Here is a 12,422-nt window from a genome sequence, read left to right on the forward strand (position 1 = left end):
ATCTAAAAGGCGTCTGGAAGATGTTTTATCATTTATAATATACAGACGTACCAGTGCCATTACAAAGTTGTCCTTTTTTAAATTGTTTAAATACAAACTGTTCTGTTATAAAAGAAATGAATGAGTTGGCACAACCTTTTTTAACTGCATAACTAATATTAAACATGTACACATATGCTTTCAGATCAAAAGGTTTTTAAGGAATTACCTTATCGGTGACCCTAAACTTTTGAAAAATGGTGTAAATTGACATTTATATTGACACTTTTCTAAAGCATGGTATAAATGTTGAACACAACAAGGAACCTGGAATCTGAGAAATGTTTTTTTTAAAGGAATAGTATTTATGTAGGCCTAGTATGTTAACTTTGCCAAAGAAATAGTTATTTTTATTATTTGAAGTCACTGAGAATCTTTTTTATTACTGCATACTGTATATTGAAACAAAAAATATAAAGACGATTTTTTATTCAACGCTTTTCTTATGGTATAATAAAACAACTGTGTTTGCCTGTAAAGCCTCATCCAGTGGTGAGCATGTGGCACTGCAGGATGGGAGAAAAAGAGGAAGTTCTTGAGGAACTTTTGGACTTCAAGGAGTTTTTTTTCCTCATCTGGAGAAGAAGTGAATCCAGTTCCGTTAGCGGAGGAATAGAGGGGGACGTCATCGAACCTGGGGCAAAACGCGATTCCCGAGTTTGTTTGCTTTCTGCGTCCTTTCTCTTATGGAAAAGCTGGAAAAAGTGTGAACTTTCCTCCCCCGCGTCCCGAGGAAAACTTCACCAACAGAAGGGGCGATGAGATGCGAGTGAGCTATGCCTTGTGGAAATGGACAGACTGTATTTAAGCGAAAACATGGCGTCTGTCTGCCAAATTTTGGATTATTTTCCAGTCTGCTTTGTGCGCTCTGCTGCCTCGCGGCGCTCTCGGGCGTCGCGGCGGACGGGCGAGAGTGCGGCCCGTGTCCGGGTAACTGCTCGTGCGCGGCGGTGGGACCGCAAAACTTGTGCGTGGTTAATTGTTCCAACATCGGACTGGATCAGGCCCCAGCGGCGTCCGATCTACCGAGCGACACACACACGCTGTAAGTTCCCAAATGCATTGAAACACCCGAAAACACCCGGATTTTACGATACGGGTGTTTATTGTGATCTGTTAGATGCATGCATGGATTAAACGAACGGGGGAAGGTTCTTGTGATGTCTATTATTAAAATCTACCCGTGCATGGGCTACTCCATCTGCCCGTGAGATGAGTAGACTGTCCCATAGACCAATTGAAGAAAAGATAGGAAATATATTTGGTCTACGAATTTTCCACATAATCTTTTTTTATAGCTTATTTATGATAAAATATTTCTTACAAAAACGATACAAATACCATTATGAACAACAGTTTATTTATTTATTTTTGTTACCATTTTCACCTGGTACATAGTTTCCTTTACATAGTTTGTTTTGTGCCTTAGGATTGGATGCTGTTGTATTGGTTCCCTGAACTCAACACATTAACAGTAGAAACCAAGAGAGACCATTTAAACAACATTATTCCAATAACCATTCAATCTACTTCTGTGTATTGATTTTCTCATCACGGGTAACATTGTCTATATTTAGGTAGAAGTGCAACGTCCATATCATAAGTGAATATTCTTTCCTGTTTCAGTAAATTGTCATGAAAAATAAACACAGGCTACAAATAAAGTTCATTAGCACAATAAAGATCCAGACAGCACATGTTTTTATTGTGTTAGTTAGCTTTATTTTTTAGTTACTGTGGCTTAAATAAAAACAACCAACTGCAGTTTCATTGATATTCATCGGAATGCGCAATTAAAAAACATGATTTTTGGAACGTTCTAAAAATGGAGCGTAAAAACGCGCATGTGGAGTCGCGTCGCCCTTCAGCATCCTTGCGCTGGGAACACTGTGTTCTCTGTTGCTCTCCAGCACAGGCGAGCGCGAGCCTCACGCGGTCTCTGCACGAGTCTGAGAGATTACACACTTTGATTTTTCTGTGCATTATAGTTTATCTAATGCAAAGCTTTTATATTGTTCTTTTATAATATTTATAATATATCCAAGTTATTGGGTTATTATTTCCTTTAGTACCATTTCTTGATTTTTCTTTCTATTCAATCACAAAAACCTCAAATCTTGTTTTTCGTCTCCTTTGCTTCCTTTATGTATTTTCTGGGAGGTTTTGATTCTATCATGCACTTAATGTTTGACCTCTAAGACATACAAGTTAGCATATTTTTCTGTATGTTCCAACCTCACCAATTATAGGCCACAGAAATGTAAATGACTTCGTTATATTGGTAAGTAATATGTGAGGGATTTTATGACCGTGAGATCAGGTGGAGATATATAGAGGCAATATGCATACACATAATGAATGAACTCGCTTCCTAAAGTGTTGGTGCGGCCACAGCTCACATAGAAATCTCTTCTTAAGATAAAAGGCAAATTCAACCTTTTCTTTGTTGTTAAAGTGAATTGATGTGCGATGTCCTAAATGATGTAAAATGTAAAAACCTGTCGTCGTAGCAACCGTGCAGCAGCGACACACACACACACCTGAGGAAGTTCAGTCAAACACAGAATATTTAGACGGCGTGTTATTTGGCAGTACGCCTCGCCTCTCAGGTTCACAGCTGCCGCACGCATGATCTTTCACTGCTTTTCTTTAAACTCTCCTTCATTTCATCTCTCTAAAAAAAAGCTCAAACTTTAATATCAACACCTTTTGTTACTTTACTATCTGTCTCCAAATATTCCTCTCTTCTCAGATGCACTTAAACCTCTACAAGAGTGAGTGAAGTTTTACCCACTTATGACAGGGTTCCCACAGTTCTCGAAATATATCAGTGAATTTTAAACCTTAATAAAATTATTTAAATATTATGGAGATATCTGGATTGTTATTGTTTATTTCCAGTTTATATCTAAAATATAACAGGCAATGGTAAAAGAACGTAGTTAAAAATTATAGATTATTGCTTGTTGAAAGACAGACAGATAGTTGATACTTGACAATGACTTCATTCGGTGTTAGTCTGTTGGCAGTTTGTATTGTGGTAAAATTGAAACTGCCATTTCTGTCTCGGTCATTTGATCTTCTCCCAGCACTTCTGGCTCTTTGTAATCCTTATGACAGAGGGACCAGGAGCCCATCGCTGACTCTGTGATGGAATCAGAATGAGAGATTCTGGCCTGTGGTTACTATAGTATACTGGTCTATAGTGTACTTTAATAATTTATACTGGTCTACAGTGTACTTTAATAATCTATACTGGTCTATAGTGTACATTTATTGGTCTATACTATATTGTACTTTAAAAATATATACTGGTGTACATTGTAATTCCTTGATTTAGTCTATAGTGTACCTTAAAAATCTATACTGGTGTATATTTTACCTCATTGATTTATACTCGTCTATATTGTACTTGAATAATCCATACTGGTTTGTAGTGTACTTCAATGATCTATACTGGTCTATAGTGTACTTTAATTATCTATACTGGTGTAGTGTACTTTAATAACATGTACTTTAATGATCTATATGGGTATATAGGGAACTTCATTAATTTATCCTTGTCTAGAGTGTACTTTAATGATCTATACTGGTGTATAGTGTACTTCAGTTATCTATGGTGGTCTATTTTGTACATCAAATATCTGTACTGGTTTATAATGTTTTTCAATGATCTTTACCAGTCTAGTCTACTTCATGGTAGACTATAGTGGTCTGACTGAGTACATTAATGACCTATGGTCTATGCTGGGTGTAGTGGTATTTTAATTTAGCATAGTTTGCCAGATTTTATGTTCATACTGTATATCTGTGTATGTGACACACAAATCTTGAATATAAAAAACAGTTTGTACTGGTCTGTAGAAAACTTTAATACTGTTTTTTTGGTCTTCACTGCTATTCACTGCTTCACTGCTCAGGGGTTCATATAGTGGATTGTTGTGGTTTAAACATGCACGAGGAGGTCTTAGTGATCTTTATTGTCGTCTTTACTGTTATAAAGGTCTATGCTATGTATAAAGGTCTATGCTGTCTTTGCAATGGCCAAGAAGAGTGTGTCTGTATACAATACTTTTCCAAGCTGGGATAAAACTAGCTGAACATATGCGCTGGGAGGTTTATATTGTTGCTATGACAACTTTTTATCACGACATCACCATTAAACAGAAGCGGACAAAGTCAGTCAAAGGAGATAGAGATAGCAATATTAGACACAAATAATGTGTCAAAACGGTTTACATCTATATTCCTGAGGAAAATGTGGGACATGCTTGCCTGTGCTAAACCATCACGGCATTGCTTAGTATTGTGGGTGGTTGCCAGGGTGTTGCTATGTAACGCTAAGGTGTTCAGTTGTGTTTCAAAGCATTTTTGTTTTCACCAGTGGTGTTTTGCAGGTTAATAGCTTATTTAAGTTTTGACCAGTAACGTCTGGAATGTTTCAGCCGGAGTTGTGTAAGCCAATCGTAGCATGACTGTAGTTCATTTAAGAAAAAGACTGAGTGATCATTAACTCGTATGTGCCGTGTGTGCGTTTGGTTATATCCGTGCATGTTTTAGTTTTTTGTCTCCTTCTCCTTTACCTCTGTATTTATCTATCGGTTCCAGGCCACGTAAGGAAAAATAAATACTAACTCTCTCTCACACATACAGGGGTTCATTTGACTCTCTTCTCACAAATTTTCTTAGAGCACTGAGAGTTTCTGGCAATAAAGCTACTAAAGTGATGCAGAACAGAGAAATATTGAGAGACTTACTGTAGCTCATGCACACGGAGAAATGGAAGATAATAACATGCTTTAAAGCCTCTGTGATAACTGCAAAGGCGCATGGTCATATTAAAGTGTATTTATGTCCTTGGTGCATTGCTCTGACTTTCACGTCAAAGAGTTTTTAGTTTGCTCTCTGAATCGTGTTACATGAAAAGGAGTTTTTTGCTTTAGCTAAAAGTTTTATTTTTATTTCAACTGACCTTCAGCCCCGAAGCACCCTGGTCATCTCTGTCAGCAGTAGATATTTCTAGAGGACTCTTTTTATGCTAAAAGTGATCAGTCATGTGACATTTATGTTCCTTTCTGCAGATGTAAACCTTCTTATCCGAGTGCTATCATGAATAGAAACACTCTTGTTCTTTCGCTATTGATCTAGTTTTCTTCATCTCAAATGAATTTCCTGCTTTCACTTTAACTCGCTGTTCCTTGAGCGTCTCTATTCTGTGTGTCTCTTTCTCGCACTTCATCTCTCTCTCTTTCTGTCTACTTCCAGACAGCTGGTCTTCTCCTACTGAGAGTATTTAAAGGGGTCGTACGCGAGCAGATAACATGTAACGTAAGAGTGCTTTATAAATATAATTCCTGTAGCGTAAGTGATGTAGATGCTGTTTGGACAATAGAGCTTCAGTGTTGAAAGTTTGAGATTGATTTAAAACATATTCCATATTGAGCCGCCAGAATCCACAGTTTATAATTGTGTAAGTCAGGGCTGTTCAACGATTAATCGCATCCAGAATAAAAGTTTATGTCTATGCATATTTGTCTGTGCACTGTGCATATTTATTTTGTGATTATAAACACATACTGGAACCAGGGCCGGAACAATTCCTTTAAACTGAACTTTTTGGACTTCAGCCGGCAAAGTTTATCCTGTCTGACTAGCGCGCATCCCATAATGTTTACAGTACGTTTTTGTGGCTGTGCACATGTACAGGGCTGTATGGTGCGTCATATATAGTTATTTATTTCCAGTGTAGCATGCATGCGGTACAGTTTGGAAGGTGCATTAAACAGAGCCGCTTGTTTGTGTGAAGTGCGTTTGCCGTTGTGCTTGTTTCTCTGTTACGTAAATCAGTGGCGCACCGCTATTTTACTAAGTTATAGTTGATTTTGGGAGTGAAACTTGTTTTCCCGCTGCATTGAGTTTCATTCAGTATAACTAAATAATCTGGCTGTTCTGTAGGGCTGGGTATCGATTCTGATGTTCCGATTCGATTCCGATTCACAAGCTCTCTATTTGATTGAATTCTCGATTCGTGTCAATGATTATAGATTTAATTCCCATAGATATTTCTAAAAAACATCAGTAAAATGGTGAATTAAAAAAGAGAAACGAAGAGCCACAAAACGGTATATTAAACTTAATTTTTCGGTACAGGTGAGTATATTGAAACATACCTTGATCAAACAGGGTCAGGTTTTTATATTAATAAATACTTTGCAACAAATTACAGTCGTGCCAATTTCAATTTTAAACATTGCACATATTTGTAATGGATTGGAAATGATTTGCGATTTAATGTATTGATTTCAGGGTGAAATATGACTTGCTTGTGTATGATGTCGGCAGAAAGACTGTGTTGTGATGAGTCAAGTTCACAGATTCAGAGTCGTTTGGCTTTAGAAGTAATGCCTCAGTCAGCAAATGAGTCAAAGAATCAGAGCACAGATGATTTTTCTTCAAAATTGTGGACCTCTGAATTAAAACCATGACTCATGCATGAACTGTATTTGGCAACTGCGTGCCAACCTTTTTCCAAATTGTTCGATAAGATTGAAGTGGAGGTATTGACCACAATGATGTCATTTTTTTGTGATTGTACAGAAGCATCAAGTATAAACCAGGCTTTACAGGCCAGCTGCCTACAGTATGTGGTACTCTTGGTTTTCAGACGTAGCCTCTCTTTCCGTCTCACATTTTTACCCGGCAATCGGAAAGTACCCTGTTTATCATTCTCCAGGGACTGACTTACAGGAGGAGAGGGGCCCAGAATGAGGCGCCCTGCCTGGGTTGGACACATCCAGAAAAACACAGCTGGGAAATAAACCCAGAGCTGTGTGGCTAACAGTGGGCAATTGTTTGCCAAAATGCCCCAAGGTGCCTTCCTCTACTCTCTGCTACTCATCAGAATACACACTTGCGCTTACAGTTGTGTTGAATGCGCTCGCTCAGACTCAATATTTACACAAACACGCATACATTTGGTTCTTATTTATACATGCATTTAAATAAATGAGATTCTTAATCACACGTTCACACACACATGAGCCCCTCCTCCTAAATGTTCAAATATAAACAAAATGGAGCACCCCGTAAAACTCTTTTTCTTCTTTTTCTCTTTCTTTTTCCAACACTGCCACAACAGACAGACTGCTGTTTAGTGGGTTAGTGTGTAACCATGGTTACAGCCAATTGTGGCTTGGCTGCGTTGCCGTAACGATTTAAGTTCTCTTTTGCTGCGTTTAGGATGACCGAGTGTTGTCATATTCGTCGCAATCATCTTCCTCCACATTATCCCGTACTGCATGGAGTCGTACTGAACAGTCAAATTGCAGACTACCATACATCTTCTGTATTCCCCGATAATAAAATTCTGAAAATGTAAGATCATACCAAATGAACACAATGTACAGGAATGTAAATAAATCTTAGACATAATATGTCTGTGAAGTTTGAGCGCAAAATACAACACGGATCTTTTATTATACCATGCTTTAAGTTTTGGTGTGTGTCTCTTTAAGTGCAAATGAGCTTCTTGTCTCCGCCCCCCTCTCAGCAGAAAATGCGGCCAGGGCTGCGTATTGGCAAGAGCCTCCCGATACGATACATATCACAATAGATCACCGTACAATATATTGCTATGTATTTCGATAAAACACACAATATATTCCAATACTTTACATTTGCATTTATGCATTTGGCAGACACTTTTATCAAAAGCGACTTATATAGCATTACCCTATACATACTATAGTATGTGCAATTCCCTGGGATCGAACCCACAACCTTGGCATTGTTAGCACCACGCTCTTACCACTGAGCTACAGGAAAGCTACATAGAAACTTTAAATAGAAAATGTACAAAATAGAGCTAGAAATACAACATGCCGTGCACCACCTGGGGTTTCCTGTAAGGATAAGTGTAAAATCATCCCTTAACTCTGCAGAGTGGCCATGATGTGCGATGAACGGACCTTTTGATCAGAGGTTTGAGGTCATAAGCGGTGGATTACGCCCCTTAAGTGGGTAGCACAGGGGAATAAGGTGGGTCACGCAAGTCACTTGGGTGTTATGGTGCACTACAGTTTAAAACAATGAACATGGGCAGTTTAAAAGCCCTGGTTCATCCGTGCTCTAAATGCGCTGGTGTCACATCCGTGAAAGCACAATAAATGTCATTGTTACTTTTTGGAAAAAACGTATTGTCTAATGCACTGCTGTAGCCAAGAGACTTGGTGGGTCATGACTGGCGAAGCTTGCAAACAGCATTTATTTGAGATAACTCATTAGCTTGAAGCGTTCTTATATTTTTCGCCATTCTCACATCCACTCACTTTTGGCTGTACTGTATGTATATGACACGATTTTAAAAAACGTGTAGAGAGTAGAGATATTTTTGCACAGCCCTAGCTGTGAGGCAGTGCTTCCAACCACAAAACAAGAAAGAAGGGTCACATAAAGCGAATGAGAAACTCTGTGTCTCGTCTTTGAACACCCAACACATTGTTTTCTCATTTCTATAGGCATACCTCTATAAGCATAGAATCCCGCCGTTTGTTTAAAAGCCATACACATTGCTTTCTATGAGTGAACGGACAAACGATTCACACTGACATTTTATCGACTTTTTTAAGTTGCAACTGGTCCCTGGGGTCTTACTTAAAAAATACCGGTATTTACAATGTCTTTATCTGTTACTTTGCCTCGTTCATTCTGGAGGATTTCCATAGCATGCTTTCTTACTTTTGCCATGGTGTCGGAACTAATTCACGTTTGTCGCCTGCGAAAACATAAATGGCGGCAGCGCCATGTGTGGACACGTTCAGAAAAAGGGGCAGTAATATTATATTAAGAACCGCTATCTATGTCAGAAGGGGAGCGAAATTTGTTTTTCTCAAAAGGTTTGCAGAGATAGGCTCAGATAAACAAAGTTACTGGGTTATCATCTGTCAAATATCTGTGAAAACGTCGAAAATCGCGAAAACATATATTGACAGGCGAGGGTTGTCATTTGAAATGAAGGAATATGTCGTGAGGAAAGAGTTAAAATCTTTTTGTAGACCTGTTTTTGTAAAAGATCCTAAGTGTATCACAGGAATAACTTCAATCACAAAAAAGTTACAAACTCTTCTTTCGTATTCCCTCTTTAATCCAATCTTTCTCCAGGCTGGAATAGAGATAAATGAATTAAACATCTCTGGGATTTCTTACCATCGCTCTCTCTATTTTCTCTTAGAAGTGGCACCAGACGGCCCTTCGGCCCTTATAAGGTGAAATTGACGCGCCTGGTAGAGTTAAACAGAACCATATGTCTCGCTACGGCTTCCTCGTGCAGCTCCGCCGAAGAGCTCGGGCTCTGGCGCGGAGCTGCGCACGGGAGCCTAACTTCTGTTAATATAAACCAAAGAGGTCACATTATATGGTCATGTTCAAGCCGCACACTGGAGCTTTATGTTAAAGAGAAACTTGAGCTGCATTCTCAGAGAGAGGTGTGTGCCTGCCCGGCCAAAGAAATCCAGTTTAACCCGGCCTAAACTGGTTTACTTCTCTACGAGGCTGTTTTTTTTAAGACCAGCAACAAAACTAGATGTATTCATTTTCTTGCATCACCATCTTGACGACTGTGTAGCTCATATTTTCCTATATACGAAATATAATTCTTAATTTCATCCGCATGCCAGCTGTCACTTGGGTGCTTTGTGATCTCATCATTGAGGGTCTTTTCTATGACATCATTGGAACCCTTGCTTTGGAAGCATGATGCCATATATGTTCCAGTGACTCATGGGATTGTGGGCAGAACTCCTTTAAAGAGAAAGAGTGGTCCTTTCTCATCGCCTCAAACCGTAGTAAGCTGTCTTCTAAAGAAGCGTCATCAAATCAAACCGTATAAGTTCTGGCAAGGTTTACATTGACAGCATAATTCATTTTACACTTTAGATTTTTGTGACATACACACTTTTTTAACAGAATATAAACACATATTTATATATAGAAGAAAACACAAATTCCTTTGGCAGTATCATGGTAAGGTCATGGCTATTGTTCTTCGATATGGTGATCGTGCAGAACTATGATTTATACAGTAATGTATAAGTATATCAAAGATTATTATACTTGCATGTTAAACGCCCCAAAAACTAAACTTTTGCAGCAGTGAAACTAATAATACCTTGGCACTTCTCGCCATGCTTGCTCAGACAATTTTCAATACATGTGGTTTTTGTAAGCTTCTCACAGCAGTAAGAAAGACCCCAGAAACACAATCGATTCTTGTTTTATGCTATATCGCCTGCTTTCTTTTTATCTGCAGAACTCAAAAGAAGGTATTTTGACGAACGTTGGTAACCAAACAACATTGGCCCCCATTGACTTCCATTGAATGGCAAAACCATTTCTCAAAATATCTTCTTTTGTTTTTCCACAGAGGAAAGAGTCATATATAGGTTCCAACCAACAATTAGGGTGAATAATAAATTATGACAGAATTTTCATTTTTCTATGAACTTTCCCTTTAAAGGCAAAGTAGCAAGTTTCATTACAATATTCAGGGAGAAGTTGACCAGTCCAGGCCGCCTCTGGTCCTCTGGTAGATGTTGCCCTACACATCAAACCTGCTTCATACTTGTCTGTTACAATGTTTGCTGAGGATATTTCTATTCTTTCTAGTTGTAATATCCATTTTCTTCCCGCGTTCTTTAATAAACACAGATAAATCAGATTGTACTAAATAAAAACCTAGAAAAGTCCAGAAATACTGTTTACTGTGCCGAAGTAGCATAGTGAACTGCTTTACACTGATAAACTGGGTATTTGATACCATAGTTCCACACACACATACTTTGTTATGTAACGTGATGATGTGTAAGTGTGACTCCTGTTGGTGAACACTTGCGGAGAAACTGATAAAAATAATGACTTTAGCAGAAGCTCTTCAACATGACACACACAGTTGCGTAAAGTCTCCGCCCTCTTTCTTACACAGTCTGTCTGGAATGGGCAGATGTTTTCTTTTGGGATCTTTCTCTTACACACACACACACACACACACACAAACACACATCTATATTGTGTGGTCTGATTTGGTCGGGATGCTAATGCAGGCTACATTACAGGTGTCATTGACCGGTGTGTAAGTCAGGGCTGGTGAAGAATGATCAATTATTCAGGTTCTATTATATTTACAATCAGATTCAGGAAAAGGATTTAATGTACGTGTGTTACTCGCAAGCACAAGTCTAGCGTTTGTTTTCTCGTATGTTCTTTGGCCATCTTGTTTTGAAGTGTAACTTTTCTTAGGCTACAAATATCCACATCGTTGGTTTCAGTGGTGACTACATAAACAAACGTAATGTAGCCCAAACGTCCGCAAAGAATCAATGACTGTTAAGTAGTTTTTAATTCATTAAATGCAATTAATATCCATCCCATAAAATATTTATATGTTCTTGCTATTTAATTCTAAATTAATTTAAAAAATGGGTTATATTATGACCAAACACAGACCGGAGGTTAACGTCGGGTCAGGCGTGTGAGTCCGATGGTATGTCTTTTAGAGCACATGGTTTTCCAAACTACTTGAATCTGATCACAAATGTTTATTTAGAAAGTAGACATTTTGATGTGGAATATTTTTTGTGAAATAATGTGCTACTACCATTATGCATTTTTCATTGTATTTTTACAGTTTTGTGAATTAAAATTTTGTTTCTAATAATCTATGACAAATGTCTGCTCAATGACGGTTCTCTGAATGAACAAATATCACATGTTAAGCCACTTCATATATGTTTATATACACTTTATAGATAGTAATTATTTCCTCTAATGCATGAATACATTTGATATCACAGTCTTTGTTATATATGTTAAACGGGATGTAATGAGGTTTACATCTAACTCCACTCCCTCTGGCTTCTGTTTTAGAGATCTGTCCAGAAACCACATTCTCTCTGTGGATTCCAGTCTTTTTGATCGCCTCACCGCCCTGAAGGAGCTGTAAGTGCAAATCTTCATCCATGCGTGTGTTTGTTTGTACGTGTTCTTGAAACGCAGTCATTTGCGTACGTCTGGAATGGGTGGTCTCATGTATGTGTGTGTATGTGTGTGTGTATAATAGGTGATCTGTGATTTTGTTTCTTTATGTGTAAGGAAATTATTTCCCCTTTGTAACGTGCAGCTTTCATTTGTTCTCACAGGTATCTTCAGAATAATCGTCTGGTCGCTCTTCCTCATGGGATAGTTGGCTGTGGCCCGTTAGCTGTGCTGTAAGTGTGTGTGTGTGTGTATGTGTGGGTGTTAGTGTGGTCTAGTTCCCAGACGTTTTCGAGCTCATATGGTGAGAATGTGTAGGCGGATCTTTTTGGAGCCACAGAAACAAAGTACAAATC

General features: G+C 38.4%; 1 protein-coding gene across 1 annotated transcript in view; it reads left to right on the forward strand.

Annotated features, from left to right (window-relative positions):
• Positions 1-792: 792 nt before the first annotated feature.
• Positions 793-12,422, forward strand: part of pkd1a (polycystic kidney disease 1a) — a 55,266-nt gene continuing 43,636 nt past the window's right edge. Inside the window, exons 1-3 of the mRNA XM_079462661.1 lie at positions 793-1,084; positions 11,959-12,030; positions 12,231-12,299. Coding sequence (XP_079318787.1) covers positions 816-1,084; positions 11,959-12,030; positions 12,231-12,299 — 410 coding nt within the window. The 5' untranslated portion in view covers positions 793-815. The remainder of the gene's footprint in view (positions 1,085-11,958; positions 12,031-12,230; positions 12,300-12,422) is intronic.

This window comes from Barbatula barbatula (genome assembly GCF_947034865.1).
Source record: "Barbatula barbatula genome assembly, chromosome: 8".
In the NCBI taxonomy this organism is placed as follows: Eukaryota; Metazoa; Chordata; class Actinopteri; order Cypriniformes; family Nemacheilidae; genus Barbatula; species Barbatula barbatula.